Consider the following 22385-nt stretch of genomic DNA (forward strand, 5'->3'; position numbering starts at 1 on the left):
ACTTAATTTTGTCACAGAATATTCATGGTTAACATTGTTTACTAAAATTACCCCTTGTTACATTTAAGCCTCTGCACAGAGATGAAACATGATTTAGGAAGTGCAAATGAGAATGCCTCATCAAACTGAAAATCACCAGTCCCCTTAGACGTCAACACAAATGGAGCTAGATAGAGGCCAAACATCTCAAATTTCAGTGCTCACACAGAAACACTATGAAACAAAACAAAGCAATGCTTCCATAATGCGAGAGAACATTGTACTGGTATCTGACCAAAGAGCAACTAGGATTACCTTGATAGAAGTCTTCATCTTCTTCTTCATGTTGATAAGTCTGTTCTTGGACGGGATTTTTTCTGTAAATCCGTCCACCAATTCTTACAAGCTGTGGGCGCAGAACTTCCATACCTTCTCCAAACAATATTCTAGTGAAATCCTGAAAAATAAATGATCACCTTACCTTGTTTTAATTAGAAATGAAAACCGTATCTCTATTTTATGGATCATTATGTAATTGGGACATCAAGTCACAGCACATCCTAAACAAAAGCAGCACTGTTTCCATTGGATTTCCCTATCTGCAAGCTGTTTTAAGTCAATTGCTGTATTTTCCACAACAGCACTCCACTCCTGGCTCACTCTAGACAGTAATTTGTTTTTGTTTTCAAAGATTTTATTTTATTTTTTTTTAAGATTTTATTTGATAGAGAGAGACACAGCGAGAGAGGGAACACAAGCAGGGGGAGTGGGAGAGGGAGAAGCAGGCTTCCTGCGGAGCAGAGAGCCCAATGTGGGGCTCGATCCCAGGACCCTGGGATCAGGACCTGAGCCGAAGGCAGGCGCCCCACAAAGGTTTTGTTTTTAAGTAATCTCTACAACCAACATCCGGTTCGAACTCACAACCCCAAGATGAAGAGTTGCCCGCTCCACTGACTGAGCCAGCCAGGTGCCCCTAGACAGTAATTTGTAACTATTTCAGCACTCTAAGAAAAGGTGATTAAAAGATACTCAGCCCTCTCTATACAGCCTGTCCATGACTTGAAAGCATAGATGTCTCTTTATTATTTTAACCTCAAGGTTAAACCTTCTGTGTTTATCTAACCATTTGCTAAGGGTCTCACCCTTTTTATCCAGCATGGTAATTCAGAGGATTAGGAATGTTTAGCACACTTATCCTTGGGAGGGGGAGGGGGGAAATAACCCCTAAGTACTTTTAGAGGTGCTAGAAATATATACCTCAAAATTAGATCCAGCTGCCCATCAAAACAGTTAAAATATGACGTAACCAAATGGTTCTTCAAACCAACACACTGCTGAGAGGAGGAATCCATTTCTATAGGCTACTACTCAAAAATGTACATCATGGGATGCCTGGGTGGCTCAAGTCATGATCCCAGAGTCCTGGGATGGAGTCTGGCATCCGGCTCCTTGCTCAGCGGGGAGCCTGCTTCTCCTTCTGCTGCTGCTCCCCCTGCTTGTGCTCTCTCTCTCTCTCTCAAATAAATGAATAAAATCTAAAAAAAAAAAAAAAAATGTACATCATTCACTGAGAAGCCAAGCTTCTAGTCACAACTTAATGAATCGAGAATTAAGGAAACAAAGATTCCTTATGGGCTAACTGTGGTTAAGTTCAACCAATCTTCCTACTACATAGGTTACATAGTCTTGGAAGCCCCAAATTAAGAGTTCCTCCCAAAAACCTGACCAATCCTTATTAATACACTAAGGCCCAATCCAATTCTCAGCAAGTAAGTCACTTTAATTTGCAATTTGCTTAAAGAACCAAGAGGAGATTTTGCATTGTGAGAAATGACAACATAGAAAGTAACAGACTTGAATGATGCCGGGCATAATTAGCAACAATTTAATGACATTACACTCTAGTGGCCTATTCCCCCAGGACCTCACAAAATAAAAAAGGCCCTTCACAAAAGTAGACTTTAATGTTTAGGTCGGACCCTCGGAGACAGCGAACTTCACCTGCCGAATTTCCCATACGACACCGGGCTATGAGGCTGTCTGAAAGAAGGGGGAATAACCAATTTAAACCCGCTTCGTGGTAGTCTGGGGAGAGAGGAGAGCAGAAAGCCTACAATGTCGTGGGGAAGGTGAAGCCCTGAATCATAAAAGCAAGCAAAAAAGCGAGCACACCAAGTCGAGTTAAGAGAGAAGAACTCCGGGGCGGAAAGCAAACCGCAGTAAGGCCAGCTGAGCGCAGGACCCAGAAGTCCTCTCTCCGAGCGCGTCTTCCGCCCCTCTCCGCCCTGGCCACGCCCACCAGCGCACGGGCGCCCGCACGCCGCCGCCGGCGCAGGTTCCCTCCGCGCGGGCATGCGCACGCCGCCATCCTCGTCGTTGTAAACGCGGCCGTTCTGGCTGGCCCTGGGGGCGGGGCCGTGGGGGAACGTGCCAAATCCGCTGAGGTAAGTGGCCGAGGGCTCAGGGACCCCCGGGAGCTTAGTGGAAGGGAGTTGATCCCTGGAAACCTACCTGCAGGAACTAGTAAAATGGAGAAGATAGGAGGAGAAACTGGAGCCTGCTGCGGAGGGAGTGTAAGAGGAAATTTTCTCAGGCCGCGCAGAACTGGGTGCGCATGCGGGCCGAGGGCTGGCGCCTGCGCAGTACGGTGGCGCCAAGCGTCGCCCCCTTGGGTCCAAACGGGGAAAGGGGAGGAAGCGTGCCTTGGAGTGAGTTTGGAAACGTCTGGCGTTCTGCCCCTTCCCTTTCCAGCCCCTCTCTAGCCACCCCACCTGGTTTTAGGTGCCGCTTCCGTTTGGGTGGTAGTCCACCTGTTTAACTGCAACGATTTGTTGATGATGGAATTAAATGATTGCTTGTAATTGCCATTACACCAGGGTATTTCCTTCAGCGTCTTTTTCATAAGGAGACTTCTAAAGGAAGGATTCTTTTCAAGAAAATAGGAATATATCCGATAAGAAGTAGTGTTTTTGAATACAAGGTCATCCCTGTCGTACATGAAGGAAATGTTTATTCATCCTGTCACTGTGGAGACAGCCATGCTGTGTCCCCCAAAGTAGCATTGCTTTCCTATGGGGATCTCAACTGCCAATAGACTCGGCTTCCCTTAGAGGCCCAAACCCCAGACTACTTCACCATGAATATGTATTCATTAAGCAGAATTTAACTGAGCCCGGCAGCCTAGTGTGTGAGAGAGTTGTGTTAATACTGTAAATCTGCAGAATGAGGAAGGAAAAAAAAACCAATAATGGACCAATCCTCATGACACCCCGCTTCTCTGTCCCACGCATATAACCTTTGCTGACCCATTAGCCCTGTGTTCTATCATTTGTTCTGCATTCATTCAGAAAACGTTCTAATCCAGGTTCTGTGCTAGGCCTCAAGGGTAGAAAGACAACTTGTTCCCCCTTTCCTAGATCAAAGAATTCTTCCTAAACTCGTGAACCTGAAAATGAAAGTGACAAGTGCATTAATGGAGGGCATCTTCCCTCTTCCTGAGCAGATCCTTTTCCCTTTAGGAGCTTGCTGGTTCTGTCAAATGGAGAGAATTAAAACTTTTCCCCTGAGTGTGTTGGGACATACTATGGATGAAAAACTGGGATCTGCGTAGGGGAAAAAAAGATTGAGGAGTGGGCGCCTGGGTGGCTCAGTTGGTTAAGCGACTGCCTTCGGCTCAGGTCATGATCCTGGAGTCCCAGGATCGAGTCCCACATCGGGTCCCTGCTCGGCAGGGAGTCTGCTTCTCCCTCTGACCCTCCTCCCTCTCATGCTCTCTGTCTCTCATTCTCTCTCTCGCAAATAAATACAATCTTAAAAAAAAAAAAAAAAAAAGATTGAGGAGTAAATATCCATTACTAATTTTGGATAGCTGATATTATTGTTTACTATGCCTGTAACTATTCTAAATGCTTTAGTTATATTAACCTTTGTGATACCTTTATGAGAGAGATACTGTTATCATCCCCATTTTAGAGATGAGGCAACAGAGGAACAGAGAGGTTAAGTGATTTGTCCAGAGTCATACAGCAAGCTAAATAGCAAGACTAGGACATGAACCCAGACCAAGAAACTTCAGAATCTGAACTCTAACCACTATGCTGTTTTACCTCTCACATGGCACATGATATGCCCACAAAACCATTGCTTGAAGAATGTGACAGCATGTATGCTAACGTTTCTATAGCTCAGTTTTGTTTGGTCATCTATAACATGAGGGATTGGATTAGATGTCCTTTAAGGAATTTTGTGGTTCCTGTGAAATGTTTAATTCATTTAGCAAACATTTATTTAAATCAACAGCTATTTAGTATAGGCCAAGCATTATGTTTGGTTCTCATGATCAGAATGCCTGCCTTCATAAAGCAGTTACAAAGCAGGGTTTATTGTTAGTTTCACTTTACCTCCTGTTACCATCTGCTGATAGCATGCAAAATTCAACCTAAATCTTTAAAGCTAGAAATTACTGAAGTGTATTATTCTACCTCAGCAGTAAACTGCTTATTTATGTAAAAGTAGCTTTGTGCTAATTATGCACTCCAGTTTCCAACCCTGGCTGTTTTGTGTATTGAATGATAGTAGTTCTGAGTTTGAAAGAAAATGGGATGAAAGGGAATTCCTTTGATTATACCCAGTTTAGAAGTCACACTGTGTCTAGCCTTTGAAGCTGTCCTCACTCTGGCAGTCCCTAGGGAGCTCTGCTGAGCAACTGATTTCAAAATATAAAGTACGCCTTGCATTTGCAACTGAATAGAGCATTTATCAAGGTGTAGGAAAAAGATTAGAGTTTTAAGTCTTAGGTGAGATATATAAACAGTTCACAGTATGTTCTGCTCTGAACTGATGGGAATTAAGACTGAGTACCTGTCCAAAAGATGGCTAAATCATTTGTATACTTTGTTTGAATCTCAACAAGAATCCACTTAGAAATTTAGACCAGGTCCATTACTGCTTAAGTTCTGTTTAAAAGAGCATTTAGGAACCTGTCAAGGTACATTTTAAGCTAGTGTTGCCCAGAGGATTGGCTATAAACCTGCCTTGAAAAGTTGTTTCTATGAATATGAATACAATTTGGAAGTTACAGAGCTCAGAGAAAAAAGAAGAGGTGATCTAATGGCAAGATTGACAGTGTCCTTAATCAATTTCTATTTTTAAATAGACTGAAATTCTAATTATAGCGGTTGCCTTATTGTTCCCATATCCCACTTCAGTTTTAATCATTACTTATGGACATATAATGAAATCGGAAACTAAACTCTGCTTCCCCGACAGGCTTAAATCATCATCACAAAATTAAGGAAACAGAACAGCCGGCATTTCAGAAATGCACAGTATATCATTTTTCTTGCTAGGAAACTGGATTATGTATATATAGGATTTGTATCTGCATAGCATTCCCTCATTTTTTCTATTTTTTCAAAAATAAGTTCCAACTTTTGTAACATGTCTTTATTTTGCAACTAGCAAAAGAAGAAAAAAAATCAGCTAAAATTCTCGGTGGCCATTAAAGAGGGAAATTCATTTTTTAAATCCTTTTAAAGTCATTTCTTTTTTTTTTTTTTTTTAAGATTTTATTTATTTGACAGAGAGAGCACAAGCAGAGGGAGAGAGAGGGAGAAGCAGGCTCCCTGCTGAGCAAGGAGCCTGATGTGGGACTCGATCCCAGGACCCTGGGATCATGACCTGGGCCGAAGGCAGCCGCTTAACCGACTGAGCCACCCAGGTGTCCCTCTTTTTTTTTTTTAATTGAACTAAAATTCACATAACATAAAATTAACTATTAACCATCTTAAAGCATACAATTCAGCATAAAGTCATTTTTTAGTCTAAATATTAGAGTTGTACTATCCAGTACAGTAACCACTAGTCATATGTGGCTATTTCAGTTTCAGTTAATATTAAATAAAATTTAAAATACAGTTCTTCAAGGGCACCTGGCTGGTTCAGTTGGTGGAGCATGCGACTCCTGATCTCGGGGTTGTGAGTTCAAGCCCCCATAGATGTAGAGATTACTTTAAAAAAAATTCTTTTTAATTAAAACACAGTTCTTCAGTCACACTAATAGCCACATGAGGTTAATGGCTACCATATTGGACAGCACAGAAATAGAATGTTAGAACATTCCCATCATGGCAGAAAGTTCTGTTAGCACAGTGCTAGACCATTCTTTTTAGAAAACATAAACATCTTAGAATATTATGTAAGTGTGTAATATAAGTTTCAGTGGCAAAGGTAGTATTTTTGTTTTGAACTTCTGTAAGGAATCGTGTATGCAGTACAGATCTTCTCATTTGCATTTGGGCTTTTAGATTTTTTGATATGACATAGGGCTAAACACAGCTGCTATATCCGTAATAAACCATGAATTCGAAGATCATTTCATGAGCCATTTTCTTCTGGTTTGGAGATGCCACCAAGTGATCAATTTGGGTATTACATTTGGATGAAAAAGTTTTTAAAACATTTTTAATGAAAGGACAAATATGTATTTCCTAACCAATTCCCTTTCCTTGGGAACAGAACACAGTGTTATTCTGGAATTTTATTTGGAAAATTTTATAAGTGAATTTTTTGGTGTGGCTTTGTCAGGATATAGCCAAGACAAACTGCCCTATGAGGCATGTTGTTTTATCCTCATATAATTTTATTTCCTCAGTCAAATTGCTGCCTTGGCACTGCTGTATCACCCCTTCATAACCCATAAATCACCCACAGCCGATCCCAAGCAATATAAACAGTTTGCTAATGATAGGAAGTAGTGTTTTAAGTAGAAAAACAGAATAAACATATTTTCACTTAAAATCCTGAGAAACATTTTTGTCTGAGGCACCAGTAAAAGATTGTGGGAACAGAGAGGGTAGAAAAAGGGGGAGCTAATTCTTTACTAAACTGTGTGCTGGCTTTTATGGCAGCTAGAATGAAATGTTGTCAATCTCACTTCCATAAACTTGCCAATTGCTGTTTTTTTTTCTCTATAGTGAAGTGAGAATTCTGCTAGAGAGGAAATGGCTGCCTCTTCATCATCCTCCTCAGCTGGTGGGGTCAGTGGAAGTTCTGTCACTGGATCTGGTTTCAGTGTCTCAGACCTTGCCCCACCACGGAAAGCCCTTTTCACCTACCCCAAAGGAGCTGGAGAGATGTTAGAAGGTGATCTCATGCTGCTTTTTGCTGAATAATTAGATTCTGACCTGCAATGAATATTAATTGTAAAGAAGCTATTAAGTGGATTAGAGATGAGTTTGCCCTGATTTCAGCTCCACATTTCATCTCTTGTCCCCATTTCAAAATATTATGTTCAAAACACAAATCTTTCTCCAGAATCAAAATTTTGGAGCTGAAAAAGGTTCTGGAAATCAAGGAAGTCATCTAGACTTACTTAGACCCAGAAAAGTTAAAGTGATTTGACCACGTTAAAGACAAAGTCAGCACTAGAACCAGGAATTCTCTTGACCTCCTGCTCCAGTTTGCTTTATCCTGGCACCAGTCTGCCTCCCTATGATGAGTAGGTTTGATGTATTTTTTCTAATGTAATTAATCTACTGATAGATTAACCTCATCAAATAGGTTCTAAGAGGAAATGAAAACTATTATACCACTCTTGTATGTGAAGATGGCTCCCCTGGCCCACTGCAGGATAGTGCTATGTGGTTTTTCTAGCACTGGAGCTGGATTTCCATCAGATCATCCACTGTCTTACTCAGCACACATTTGCAAACTGGCTGGCCAAGATCAGAGCACAGGCTGTAAGCATGACACTACATTGATACCCAAAATTCATTGGATACATGTCGCTTTAGGAGCTAGACCAGTAAACTCTTAATAGGGAGCATAAAAGTCAGCTGAAGAGCTTATTTAAAATGCACATTTCTGGCCCATCTTAGAGATGCTGAATTGGTCTAGGGTGCAGCACAGAATGTTTTGACTAACATTCAGGGGATGCTCGTGAAAGATTGGTCCATAATTATTAAACTGTCATGCTTTGAAAAAAGTCAGCAAAGGGGAGGGGGGTGGGAGGATGGGTTAGCCTGGTGATGAGTATTAAAGAGGGCACATTCTGCATGGAGCACTGGGTGTTGTGCACAAACAATGAATTATGGAACACTACATTTACAACTAATGATGTCACGTATGGTGATTAACATAACAATAAAAAATTTTTTTAAAAAGAAGTAAAGACAAAAAGAGAAAGAAAAAAGTCAGCAAAGAACCTATTAAGGATTCAAAATCTACCTGATTCTAGCACTTTTGTGCTTAGTTGTATATTGATCTTTTTTGCTTATTTTGGCAAGTATATTTAATCTAGAAATCTCTGAGAAAAGTACAAACTATAGTTAGGTGTCAGCTTTTGGGGGTGAACTTTATTCATTTATATCAGGTGAAAAGAGTTTTGGGTTAAGCCGGGACAAACAGAAGAATCGTTTGTGACAGGGAAACATGTGAACACTGGGACCACAAGCCTCTCTAGAATTGGTTCAAATCACAATTGGTGAAGTAGATAATCAGGTAGTGTAGTTGGTGATACATCTGAGATGTACATACTTCTGTCTTTGCTTCTTCATTTTCTTCAGTTGTGCTAGCTGAATACTTGAGTTAGTATCACTGACTCTGGATGTAGTGAACAGTTGGGGCCTTGTTTACCATATGTGGCACTAAAAATCAAAAGTTGGAGGTACTTAAATTGCTTAATGAGTCTTTTAGCAGCAGAAGAGGAATCAATGTTTCACAATGGACTCTAAGATTGAAATCATTTAAATTCTAGCTGCAGGAGAAATTTAATACAGGAGGTACCTCCTTAGTCTCAAACCTATAAGCATTCTGTATCAGTACACACCAGATTACTTGGAAACATTAAAGAGGAAAGGCTACTGAGATTAGTCTGAATGTTGATGTTATAACAAGTTTTACTTCTATCCATTTTTATTCCATCCCAGTGTGCTTCATGGAGGAATGTGTTGGCTTTCTGTTGTAGGATGAGTTTATATTAGGTTTAAATTCAAAATGCACAGTTATAGGTTTAAGGTTTTAGCTATATTTTAAAGCTACTTACACTTAAGGACAGACTATGAAAAATTAGAGATGGTAATCCCTGAACTATCCTAGTCAAACCAAGAATGTTAAATTGAAAAAGAGGACTTCTAAATGAAATTTAATAAGGATGTTAGATTTGGAAGCCTCTTCTACCATGTTTATAGGTGACGCTATTACACAGTTAATCTAATGCACATGTACCTGACCATTTTTCTTATAGTAGTTTAATCAAATATGAAAACAGAGTAGGAAAAGTTGCCTTTTCAGAGTAAGGAAGAAAAGCAATCAGGAGCCAAGGTTGGATACTGTTTATAATCTTAACAGGTTCAACTTGATCTTGCATCCTCCTAAGTCTAAGGATAAGAAACCCAAATAATGTACTTAACGTTATGATTTAAGTTCCTCATGCATCCGGTCTCTAACAGACACCTCACATAAGCAACGTATACACAGTCCCCAGCTCTCCGGTGGTTTGACTTGGGATTTTTTTACTTTACCATGGTGCAAAAGCCATATGCATTTAGTAGAAAGCATACTTTGAGTTTTGAATTTTTATCTTTTCCTGAGCTAGCGATATTTGGTACAGTACTCTCTCAGGATGCTGGGCAGGGGCAGGGAGCCACAGTTCTCAGCCACACGATCACCAGGGTAAACAACCGATAACACTCACAGCCATTCTGTACCCATACAGCCATTCCTGGTTTTCACTTTCAGTACAGTATTCAATAATTTACATAAGATATTTGACACTTTATTATAAGATAGGCTTTGTGTTAGATGATTTTTCCCAACTGTAGGCTAATGTAAGTGTTCCAAGCACATTTAAGGTAGGCTAGGCTAAACTGTGATCTTAAGTAGATTAGGTGTATTAAATGCATTTTCAACTTGGCATTTTTAGCTTAGGATGGGTTTATCAGGATATAAGCCCATAATAAACCGAAGATCTGTACAGCAGTTTTTAGCATTCTTCCTGCCCTTAGCTAAGATTGTCCTTACCCAGTTTAGTGAGCAAATTAGAGATTGCCTTCCAGCCCAGAAGTAGCTGAATTTTAGTGATATCATAGGCTACTAAAGTATAAATTATCTGGTATTGTCTAATTTCCTGCTGTGAAATAATATTCTTTTAAATGAATTTGATTGCATCCTATTTATTGGAGTTGGCGTGATGTTAGATTTGGGCAATTTACTGAACTTTTCACTACTTAATAACCTTTGCTTGTCCCTTAAGAGGAAAGCTGCTTGGTGTGTTACAAAGGGTTTGATTACAGTTTCTAAATAGAAGATAGATTGCCCCAGGCTGACTCCTCTCTAGAGAAATTCCAGGCTTTAGATTGGTGCAGATATCACATCTAATAGGATGTGACTAAAAAGCAGTGGACTCTCTGGTTAATACAGAGCTGCAAATCAGCAAAAGTGTGTTCCATAGGCATACAGAGTGGTAAAGTGATATGCAGGTACCTTTTTGAAAGATTAGCTTACATCTCTTTGCTTTGAAGTTCATTGCCAAGGGAAATATGCAAATGTTATAACTTAAGCATTTTATCCTAATATAGCACCTGTGATTAAATATAAATGGGAGGTAGCACTTATAGGAGCTTCCAAATACATCCTGGCCTGATCCTTATAGCCCATAATCCCCACTGCCTTGTATGAGATCCTAAAGTTCGGGATCAAACTACCTGAGAAGTGGGCTCTAATGCTTTATGCTTTGCTCTTTCTAAAATAAAACTTTAGTTATAATTTGACTCTTTAAGCAAGGGTATGAATAGGATAATGAACACTGGCATATTTACATAATAAACTGGACAGTCTGTATAATATTGAGTTAATTGAAAATAAAAATTTTTTTTTTTTAATTGAAGCATTTTTATTTTATGTACAATGTGTTAGCATTAAAGTAGGTATCTTGGGTATCTGCAGTTAAGGTAGGTTATCCTGGATGACCAATTCAAGGAAGTTCACTTAATCCAACTTAATGAAGCCTATGTCCTTCGCGTACTGACGGAAACACTGGCGGCACATATTGAGGCCGTATTTCCGGATCAGACCGTGCCGGTTTGAGCAGACGCGGCAAGAACGAGAACCCTGGCCAAATTTCCTCGGATGGCTCCAGTACAGCTGCTGGTGACCCATCTTGCTCTCTCGGATGCAACGAGGCAAAAGGCTGAAAATAAAAATTTTTTGCTCAGTTAAATGATCTGCTCACAAATGACTTCCATTCAAGCCAGAGGAATAGGGGAGGGAGGAGGGGATAGGATCATATACCATATAGTACAATATACAGAAAAGAGGTTGAATTTAAAGAATGTAACAACACTCTTTCTAAGGTGTATAGCACTTTGTGAAATAACATTTTGAAATAATACATAACATACTATGCATACATTAATACACAATATATATGAAAATAATTTCATTTTCATTTCTTTTTTACATCAATTTTGAATATAATATTGGACAGAAATGGGACACCTGGGTGGCTCAGTCAGTTAAGCGTCTGCCTTTGGCTCGGGTCATGATCCCAGGGTCCTGGGATTGAGTCCCATGTTGGGCTCCTTGCTCAACAAGGAGCCTGCTTCTCCCTCTGCCTGCCACTACCCCTGCTTGTGTTCACTCTCTCTCTCTTTTTCTCTCTCTCTCTCTCTAAAAAAATAAAATGTTTCAAAAAAAATATTGGACAGCTCTCTTAGTTGTATATTCAAGCCATTTGGATATAGCATCTGTGGTTTTATTGTTCACCATGTCAGTCTTTTTTTTTTTTTTTAAGATTTTATTTATTTATTTGTCAGAGAGCACAAGCAGGGAGAGTGGCAGGCAGAGGGAGAAGCAGACTCCCCTGCTGAGCAAGGAGCCCAATGCGGGACTCGATCCCAGGACCCTGGGATCAAGACCTGAGCCAAAGGCAGATGCTTAACCGACTGAGCCATCTAGGTACCCCTCTTTTTTTTTTTTTTAAGATTTTTTATTAAGTAATCTCTACACCCAAGGTGGAGCTTGAACTCACAACCCCAAGATCAAGAGTTGCATGCGGCATGCTCCACCAATTGAGCCAGCCAGGCACACCAGTCTTTTTTGTTTTTTTCTTTTAAGTAGGCTCCGTGCCCAGCATGGAGCCCAACGCAGGGCTTGAACTCAAAACCCTGAGATCAAAACCTGAGCTGAGATCAAGAGTCAGACACTTAACCAACTGAGCTGCCCAGGCACACTGCCATTCTTTTTTTTTTTTTTTTTTTAAGTAAGCTTTAGGCCCAATATCAATTTGAACTCAGGACCCCAAGACCAAGAGTCATATGCTCTGCCAACTGATCCAGCCAGGCACCCCTCACCATGTTAATCCTAAAAATAACTCACGTTATTTTATCAGCAAAAATGGGTTTATTCAGGAATAGCAAGGAATTGCAACTGGGGACAGGCAAGCAATGGCAAGACCATAGGCAAGTCTGGAGAACAAAGGAGAGGAAAGGGGGGAATTGGGAGAGACTATACATTGTAAACAAAAAGTCCACTGGCACAAACTAGGCATTTGTGAAGTGTAACGGCTTTTCATTGGCTGAGTTGTGACAGTTTCTCATTGGCTGGGCTGTTGTCTGGCAAGGAGAAAAAACTTTCTTCATCATGCTAGGGTAGCAAAATAATAGACTTCTTCCTGCTGGGAAAGCAAAATTTGCCTCTACCTGTTAGAGTCTACAATTGCCCAGAAGTGTTAGGGTGTGAGTGCTCCCCCTTCTGGCCTCCTGACTCCATTTCAAATGAGGTTTCCTTTATTTCTACAACCAGGACTTCTGAAACAAGGTCATCCTTGTGTGAAACTCAGCATGAAGCCAGAATGTGTTAGTCCTAGCTCCTTGTCACTTAATAGCTGGCTGACACGCCAACCCATGATTGATGGGTGAGTGCTTGACACCTAGTAGTGCTGGCATGAACTACCACGTAAAAAAAGACAGCTGTGTCCTCTCCCTCCATTTGTTTTAGGATTTTTGCAATCAGACACCTTCCCCAAATGGTTTCTGCTGCCCTTCTAAAGGTCACATTTTCCTGTATAAGCTCTGTGTCTTTTGGGGTATATTTTGCCATATCAGCCCTTGTCTGACAAGAACATGAACTGGCTTATGTTTCACAATCAACTTCCCAGTGTTGTTGTGACTGAATTAGCTATCTTCTTGTTGCCAGTTCTTGGCACCAACACAATGCTAGGTTCTGAAATTGCACCATACCCCTATCGCCATGCAAATTGCAGTGTTTTGGTTCAGTTGGAAAATCAAGGTTACAATTTGCGTTTACAGAATAAAATTTCCCAGCAGTGCTTTGCGATGGTCATAGTGATGTAATTTGATATATTAAAAATCAACAGCTATTTCCCCCTCAGCTTTACTTTTTAGAGTTTTGGTGGGCCTTTGTTTTGTGATGCCACGGGGGCCACGTGGCCAGATGTGTCTGATGTCAGTGTTCGCCTGACATGCAGAATGAGAGAACATTATGAAACTGTCAGGTTAGGAGGGGAGCAATGTTGACCAGAACATCACACTGAGGTTTCTTATTTTTGTTTTCTTAAACATTATTTTTAAACTCTGAGACAAGTAGAGGGACTGTTGTAATTTTCTAGGTATAGAAGAAGTAGCTTTTATAGCAGACAGAGCACTGTTCATTCTCAATGAAACAGAAACTCTCTTCGTAAACACTGAAAACCGGACCCTGAGTGTGAAAGCAGGGAAAAGAATAGGCACGTTTACGTGGTTTATCAGAAGCCATAAAACCCTTAGAGCACATTAAAACTTTTCCTCTTCTGTTTATAGATGGCTCTGAGAGATTCCTCTGCGAATCTGTTTTCAGTTATCAAGTGGCATCTACACTTAAACAGGTGAAACATGGTAAGCACATGAGTGTTTTGTACTAACTGTGAGAATAAGTTGGGGGGGAGGGGAGAGGAGGATTCAGAAAGATCAGTGTGCTTTGTGACAAAAACTCCTGAATCTCAACAAAGCTGTTTAAGTGAACTTTCTAAATTACCTGCAGACCAAAACATTCTACGGTCTTAAGCCAGACAAAATGTCCACATTGAGTCTCAAAGCTGAAGTCAAGAAGATTTAGTTTTCTAGAGGAGTCAATGCTCCCTACTCCTCTTGTGTTGCTTTTTCCTCCCCTTTCTGAAACCTTTTGTTGTTGTCCTCTGCTGGTTACCATCATCATCTTCATTCTTCAGGTATTTATGTAATACCTTATGGTCTGTCTGCACTCTAAGATCCTGGTAGCACCTTTTCTGTGGCCTTCATTTATGCATCAGGGCACTATGTTCCCCCACAGACCATTTCTCCATTGAAGGCATAATGTGGGAGGAAAAGCTGCAATTACCTGGAACTCTAGGATTTTAATACACAAATCCCTATGACATGGAGGATAACATACTCCTTTTTTTTTTTTAAGATTTAATCTTCTGACTAACAGAATAAGACCCTAACACTTGAATATTGAAGGAAAAAATCCTTCTAGAAATTTTTTTTAGATGTTTTATCTTTTTTTTTAAGGTTTTTTTTTTTATTATTATTTATTTATTTTAGAGAAAGCACAAGCAGGGGGACGGGCAGAGGGAGAGGGAAAGAATCTCAAGCAGACTCTGTGCTGAGCACAGAGCCCAACGTGGGACTCGATCTCATGACCTTGAGATCATGACATGAGCCAAAACCAAGAGTTGGGACACTCAACCCACTGAGCCAGCCAGGCACCCCCTTCTAGAAATTATTTTTAAACCAATGATCAATTGGTGGTTGGTGACTGTCTCGTGGGAAATATGTTGTATTATATATTGCCTCCTTGACTCTTTACAGATCAGCAAGTTGCTCGGATGGAAAAACTAGCCGGTTTGGTAGAAGAGCTAGAGGCAGATGAGTGGCGGTTTAAACCCATTGAGCAGCTGCTGGGGTTCACACCCTCTTCGGGTTGACCTTGCCGGGATGGTCAGCTCTGGTGCACAGCAAGTGCAGGGCCAGCGAGGGACTTTTCTTCCAGCATACGCAGCCATCCAGAGATTCACAGCTCCATTGCTGAATTGTTAATTCATATCCATACTTGGTTTCTCTGTATCTATCCACAAGCAACAAATACTTAAATGTGTGATCTTGCAGGGAAAGTTTTTGTTTATTTGTTTAAAAAGGTATTGAGAATCAGATTAAGACAATCGGCATCAGAGAACCAGAGGTTTGGGTTTAAGAGATATTTATAAACTTTTACAAGCCAGGTAGGACACATACCAGAATTGGCCCACTGAATGACGTCTCTCCTGTTCATTCATGCAGTGCCTGGAGTCCTCACCAGTCAAATCCAAGATCAGGATCGGGAGTTAACAAAACACAGTGTTTCTGACCTAAAACAGTTCTTCTTGCAGATGAATGTGATTTCAACTCAGGACCTGTCCAAATGAGGAATTTTAAAATGTTTGGGTTTTTTTCTATTTTTGGACATCTAATTCTATAGATTCTAACTTTTTCTAACCTCTTCTAGACATGCCAAATACTGGCAAAAAGAATTACTTTTTGAATGTTGAAGCACTTGTAAAAATAAATCGGTGAGCAAAATCCTTTTAAACACAGAAATCCTGAGTTCATCTTGTTGGTGGGCTCAAGCAATTCTGTAGCAAATAAATCCTTTGGAAGAGTTCCAGATTGGTTTTTTATCCTTTCAAAGTCTCAGGGATTTGGGATGGGGAAGAGGTCAAATTACTTTTTATAAAAAGGGAATCTAAAAACATTTCTCCTGAGCAAATGATAGATTGCCTTTATCTCAGGGATATTTGTCTTTACAGAACTCTATGAATTTAGTAGGTTTTCACACCACGATATGGAAAAACCTGGAAAGCTAAGGGATGGCCTTTGTTCTCCCTCACACGACCCCCAGGGTCCACACTGTACACTTAGGAAAATGATTTATTTTAGATTGTATGCTAATTTTGCCTTGATAACATTTGCCTTTCTCCTCCTTGATCACTTGCACCTGATCTGCTTAGAGTTGCTTAGTTATGAATAAATACAATCCCAGTAGCAATTGGCCCTAATCTCAGTAGTTCAAAATGTTTAACACATACTACCTGATAAGGAGGTGGTGACCATTGAGTCAGTAATCTGACTCACAGAATCTGAGCACAGGGATGTTGAAGACCTACTCATGGTCACATAGCCCAGGCAGAAGGAAATCTTGGATCTTGGAGATTTCAGTTGATTGTAATTCAGCCCGCTGCTCTCATCTGTAAAGCAATTCAGAGCACAAAATGACCAGCCTGCAAACTCAGCTATTTCCATAATAATACGTCTCAACCCAAGCAGGTTCCGTATTTGGAAGCCATTGAGTTTCCTAATGTACTTTTTAGCACCCACCATCTTGATAATTACCAAAGGAAAAATAAAACATACCTAGACCGCAGTAAGCCTGTAGGTGATATTTCCAGTGACAGTTGAGAAGCGATCGCTCACTTGTGCTCATTTGTTTCATTTGCATAACTGTACAGCACAGACACTTCATTACCTCATCTTAGCCTTGGGTATTGGGACTTAGAGAATTTTTTTCTCTTTAAGTTGGTCATTTCTTTTTTATGACTTTAGAAACTGAAGAGATCCTAGGGTTGAACAGAAATGCTTTCTGAAGCCCCTTTCACAGTGATCCTTCAGCGGCTGCTTGAGTGTGGCCAGAACACGACCCTCACTATCTTTTGAAGATGCCCCCCATCCCCTGCACCTTTCTGTTGGCCGTCCTGTCTCAATATCCACAATTCCTATTACCATGCTTTGAGCTTGAAGACGGTCCTTGCTGTGTATCTGTCATCTCCTCGGCACTCACTATGTGCCAGTCACTCACAGGCATTCATTATAATCTTTTCAATATCACTGCAAGATATGTAAGGCCCCCAATACAGAAGAGGAACTTAAAGCTCAGAGTGAGCGTTAACTTGCCAAGTCTGCATAGCTAAGTAAATGGCCAAGCCTGGATTTGAATTCAAAGTCTGTCAGCTTCCAAAGCTGAGATTATTTTAGATGCACCGTGCTGCATCCCACTGAGCCTGACCCGGTGCCTTGAACAAAGAAAAATTCTAAGACCTTTCTTTTAATGATAAAATGAATTAACTACCAGGAGGAAATAAGCTTTGTCACGACTGTCCCTTCTTCCTCCCAATGCTTGGTGATAAGGGGTCTCAAGCAAAATAAAGAAACAGCCTCTTCCTTTAGGAGCTGAGAGAATTAGCTGTATGTTCATGTCTATATAACTTTTTAAGCTTCAATATGGTGCAAAGGTAGTTAGATGCTTGAGAGACACCCCCATGAGCAAGGAGGAAGGCCAAGGGCAGATGGCAGCTAATGACCAGGACGACAGCCATCCTAAGAAAGCTGACGGTAAGGGTGTCTCCTCAATAAAACGTTTTGCTGTTCCCAAAGCATTTTCACATGTTGTGTGTTGATTCTCACATCAACCCTGTGAGATAAATGAGGCGAGTATTATTTTACAGTTGAGGAAAGAGGCACCGAGAAGGTGAGGTACCATGATTATTAACTGAGATTATAGTTAATAAGCAAGGGAGCTAGCCTTTTAAATCTTTGTCTCTGTGGCTTCTAGTTCATCGGATACTAGCAAATCTGAAGACCGAATTGCTGTTAATAAAGTGATTCAAGTCAGTCTGATAACATAATTCCATGTAAGTGTCTTATCTCATGGTTATGAGCTATAAATCGTAAAATAAACTTAACTCTTAACGTCGTTGAACAAAAATTTTACTTTTTAACTTCACATTACCCAGGATCAGCATGAAAGTCCTGACTTTTCACTGATCTGCTTAAATGTGTTATTAGTGCCATCCCATACCTAATACTAACAACCGTGGTGTGGAACTCGATTAATCAAGTTCCTCACCGAAGTTTGCTCTGTCCATTTGTTTGCAGGCTATGGCTTCCTTTTCCCCACATGGTTGGGGGTCCTTCAATCCCTTGCTTCCAGTCACAACACCAGGTACTAAGGGGTTAGAAACTTTGGACCTTAAGGCCAAGTCAGAACTAGAAGAAAAGAGATAGGAGCAGGAGAGGTCTATCATCCAGAAGAAAGAGGAGGAACCCGCCACGGATGTGGCACCCTTTCAGGCAAACCCAAGAGATACCACACTTGAAGGAGGAGGCCATCCTGCCTCTCCCTGTCCTTTTGCCAAAGCATCTAATTCTGCCTAAAATATCTTGCCAGGTCTCCTTGTAATTGCCAGAAGTTCCAACCATGACAATCCTTTCCACAAAAGAGAGAAAAGGCTTAAATAACGTACTTGGGAAAGTCAAATCTTGGGTTGCGGGCAGAGTGCAAACGATACCAGATCTTTTCCTGTTTCCCACAGGTGACTTTGGGATGGGGATGGCACCATGGGTGAAGCATGGGGGAAGGAAGGCTGGAGCATGATACTTTGCCATCAGCCTGCCTTGTTTGTTTGCATCTGGTCAGAGAGGGAGTCTCGGAATTTTAGGAGCTGAAAGAGACTTTGAAGACCATCTAGTTCATCCCCCTGGTTTACAGCTAGGATGTTGAGATCCTGTCTGGCTCATTCACTGCTATACTCAGTACCTAGAATACTACCTGGCACGTGGTAGCTGCATTATAGGTATTGAATGAATGAATGAATGCATGAATATGCTGTATGTTTGCCCTGATGTAGAAGCTACAGTGGCTTTTGGCAATAGCCATAGTGGAGTAACGCCTAAGGTTATTGAGATAAAGTAGTGGGCAGAGCCCAGCTCTCAGCCCACAGCTCTCTATAATGCTACACTGACAGGTGGAAGCTATGGGAAATGGAAACTGTATGCCAAAGCAGCCATGTCTCACATGATCCCATCCCTGTGAGGAGCCAAGGTAAAGGAGACTGGTGCCTCCCTGTCCTCCTCGTGGGCTCCTGTCCTGCACATGGGCCTGGTAGTAGTGCCACCATGAGCTGGCCTCCATGTCTCCAGATACTTTAATTTCTCCAGTCTGTCAAGTTTCCAAAAAGGACTTATTTTCCGGAATCAGCTTATTTCATTTTTATAATACAAGCTCTTCAAGACAAGTAATGAAACAACATACAATTTATTACCAGCAGTAGCAGAGGGGATGTTCCTTTCCAAATGTCTTTTATTATTCAACACACATTTATTGAGCACTTACTATAGGTCTAGCATCTGCTACTTGCTGAGGATGTCAAACAAGACACAATTACCAACCTTGAGGTTATAAATACATTAAGAGAGACAAAAGACTGATTTTAAGTGTAAAACTTGCCTGATAGGGGAAAGCACGAGACGTTGTAAAATCAGAGAGAGCTAATCCAGCTGAGCAAGGGGTCAGAGATTTCCCAGGATGATGTTTTTAGACTGAGACCTGAAGACAAGTCAGTGGGATGGGAAGGAAGGATGTTCTGGGTGGAGGGAATAAAATACGCAAAGGAGCAGAAAAGGCATCATGCTGTTAAGGGGCTGCAGGTGTCTGATACGGTTGGTTCATAGTGTATCGGACCAGATGGATTTTGCTAAGGAATTTGAACTTCAAGCAGAGGACACTGGGGAATCCTTACAGGGTTTGAATGACAAGATCTAGTTTCACTTCAGAAGTTTAGTTGGAGGGAATGGTGGCACATCATTAGAGGTAAGATCCAGATCCTTTAGGCAGCTGTTGTGGAGATCCAGATGAGATGACTGCAACCTGTTGAAGATGGGAGATGGAAGGGTAGATTTGGTTTGAGAGTTACTCAAGAAGTATCCTATATAGGACTTGGTGACTGGTCAAACTTGGAGAACTCCAGGAGGACACACAGGTTTCTTGTGTGGGTGGCTGGGGGATCAGGGGTTACTATTTACTGAGATAAGGGTATGGAAAGAAGAGCAGATTCGAGATGTCCAATAGGCAGTCGACTATGGGTCGACAGTGTGGGAGAGTGAGCTGGGCTGGAGTTAGATTTGAGACTGACCAGCCTAGAGGTATTTATGAAACCAAAGGTGGGGATGGTGGATGGAATCACCCAGGGAGAGAGCCCATGGAGCAAGAAGAGAATCGGACCAAGGAGAGATCCCTGAGGAACCCTTACACACAAGGGACAGACAGCAGAACAGAAACCCAGGAAAACACCCGGCAGGAAGTCACCAGAGAGAGACAGAAAGCCAAGAGTGTGGCATCATGGAAACCGAGGGGAGGGGACATTCTGAGGAGACTGCAAATAGCAAAATTGGTGTAGCCAAGCAATTAAGTGATATAAGGAATGGATTTTACCAAGAAGATCATTGGTGACTTTGTCTCAAGAGCAGTGTGGTACAGTGGAGGCCAAGCCAGACAGCTGAGGGTGGGAGAGTGAGCAGAAGGGGAAAACATAGGGCCACATCTAGGCAACACTTTTAAGAAGTTCAACAGGGGGTGCCTGGGTGGCTCAGTTGGTTAAGCCTTCGACTCTTGATTTCGGCTCAGGTAGTGATCTCAGGGTCATGAAACTGAGCCTCATGTGGAGCCCCATGTTGAGCCCCGTGTGGGGCTCCATGCTCGGCGGGGAGTCTGCTGGAGATTCTCTCCCTCTTCCCTTCCCCCCTTCAAATAAATAAATAAACACTAAAAAAGGGGAAGAAGAAGAAGTTCAAGGGGAAAGGGAGACAAAATGAAGGACAGAGAGGGTGACAGTTAAAGGAAGACACACAGGCAAGACATTTGTTTTTTCTTTTCCAATGGGAGAGGTCAAAGAGAAAGAGGGGGTAATTGAGGGTATAAGGTCCCTGGGGAAGTGGGAGGGGATGGGATCCAGAGCCCAGTTGGAGTGATTACTCTTGGAGGGAGGGCAGGCGAAAAGGATAGTGCTGATGTGGGTAAATGTGTAGGTGAGGTGGCAGGAAGCTGAGGGAGTTGCCATCAGATGGCTTCTATTTTCTCTGTGGAGGAGGAGGTGAGTTGGTTTACTGCCCGTGCTAAGGGGCAGGAAGAAGCGGGAACAGTGGGGTTGGGAATAGTCCCTGTAAAGAACGGGAGAGAGCCGACCAGGGCCAGCGGCAGTTAGAGTCTCTGAATTTGCAATGGCACCAATCTTTGGGGAAGCCCTGTAGCAGCCCGGCAGTATAAATGGAAAAAATGAAGAATTCGTGGTTATCGTTTTCTATGGTAAGGGCAAGAGGATAAGCAAATTGTCAGTCTAGGGCTAGCAAGGAAAGGAAGTCAAAACGAAAAGAGGTTACCAGAGAGAAGCTAGAAGAGTCAAACATTTACTGAGGGCCTACTGTGTCTTTGGTAATATATATAGGAAAAAAGAAATACAAAGATAGGGCAATAGTCCCAAACTTGGTGGTGCCCCAGAATCAAGCATAATAAAAATGCAGGCTCCCTGGCCTCATTCCTGGGGTCTGAAAGGTCTAAGGTTGGGGGTTCCATGTGACTCTTCTGCATTCGGGTTTGGGAACCACTTGGACCAATGGGAAAAACTGACAAGCGAATAGATATATGGGATACGTACAGTGCCATAACCCCGTGACTCCAGTCCCTTTGGGGTACTGTGGAAGCCAAGAGGTCTTGGAGAGGGAATGACAAGGAGATTTTCCTAGAGAAGGTAAGCCTGTGCCTGAGCATGACTGATGAGCTGGAGTTAGCTGAGCAAAGTGGGGAAGACGCCAAATAAAAGCATTCCCAGTACAGGGAACAGCGTGTGCAAAGGCAGGGCAGCGTGAAATCACCCACCGCACTGGTGGAGCTCCCAGTCATTTGGTGTGGCTGGAGGAAAGGTTGTAAACAGGGGAGTGGTGAGATCTCTCGGGAGAAGGAAGCAAGGACCAGATTGTTCGGAGGCTCGTTTGCCGTGCTCCATTGTCCATCAAAAGAGCGTTTCTCTAACACAGCAAGGGTGCACTTAAGAAAGAGGCCAAGGGGCGCCTGGGTGGCTCAGTCGTTAAGAAAGAGGCCAAGAATCCTGGCTTTCAGAATGAATAACTTAGAAAGCAGGCTCCTCGGGCCTGGAAGGGTTAGATGAGCTGGTATAATGCATCAGATGGGACCTCTGCAGGCCACTAGGTGGGGAACAGTATTTTTGCTCTGACTAGAAACTAAGCATTTTCAGACTTGTATTTACTTACTTGTCGGGAAAAGCAGATGTCCTAAGCTCAGTGAGAATTATTCAAGGAGCCTCCCTTCTGGGCTCTGAGCCAAAAGCCAGAATAAGCAGCAGCCTGAAATGATAAAATTTAAAGTATATGGACATTGTGGAGAGATGTTTTCCCCCCAGATGGTTTCTCCTCCTTCTTTCCTTGACCCTGAAAGCCTGAAGTAAGCTCGCACGCCCTCTTCCCATCGCCCCCCTCCCTGCCCCATCCTTATTCTCAGAAACCTCCAGGCATATATTTGAAGATAAACCACAGAAGCACAGGCATTTC

At 41.9% G+C, this 22385-nt stretch overlaps 3 protein-coding genes across 5 annotated transcripts in view; 1 reads left to right on the forward strand and 2 right to left on the reverse strand.

Annotated features, from left to right (window-relative positions):
• ASCC1 (activating signal cointegrator 1 complex subunit 1) overlaps positions 1 to 2578 on the reverse strand; it is a 107367-nt gene extending 104789 nt beyond the window's left edge. For all 3 annotated transcript variants that reach the window (XM_021699626.1, XM_021699625.1, XM_021699627.1), the window contains exons 1-2: positions 2491 to 2578; positions 295 to 436 (exon numbers count right to left, since the gene is read on the reverse strand). In XM_021699626.1, coding sequence (XP_021555301.1) covers positions 295 to 406 — 112 coding nt within the window. In that variant the 5' untranslated portion in view covers positions 407 to 436; positions 2491 to 2578. The remainder of the gene's footprint in view (positions 1 to 294; positions 437 to 2490) is intronic.
• ANAPC16 (anaphase promoting complex subunit 16) lies at positions 2336 to 15679 on the forward strand. The gene is made up of 4 exons (XM_021699628.1): positions 2336 to 2423; positions 6954 to 7122; positions 13797 to 13871; positions 14826 to 15679. Exons 2-4 carry the CDS (start codon positions 6981 to 6983, stop codon positions 14939 to 14941), a joined length of 333 nt encoding a protein of 110 aa, XP_021555303.1. The 5' UTR covers positions 2336 to 2423; positions 6954 to 6980; the 3' UTR covers positions 14942 to 15679.
• LOC110589174 (40S ribosomal protein S29) lies at positions 10857 to 11162 on the reverse strand. Its single transcript, XM_021699629.1, has one exon. It carries the CDS (start codon positions 11134 to 11136, stop codon positions 10966 to 10968), a length of 171 nt encoding a protein of 56 aa, XP_021555304.1. The 5' UTR covers positions 11137 to 11162; the 3' UTR covers positions 10857 to 10965.
• Positions 15680 to 22385: the final 6706 nt, after the last annotated feature.

This window comes from Neomonachus schauinslandi, chromosome 6 (genome assembly GCF_002201575.2).
Source record: "Neomonachus schauinslandi chromosome 6, ASM220157v2, whole genome shotgun sequence".
NCBI classification, from domain to species: Eukaryota; Metazoa; Chordata; class Mammalia; order Carnivora; family Phocidae; genus Neomonachus; species Neomonachus schauinslandi.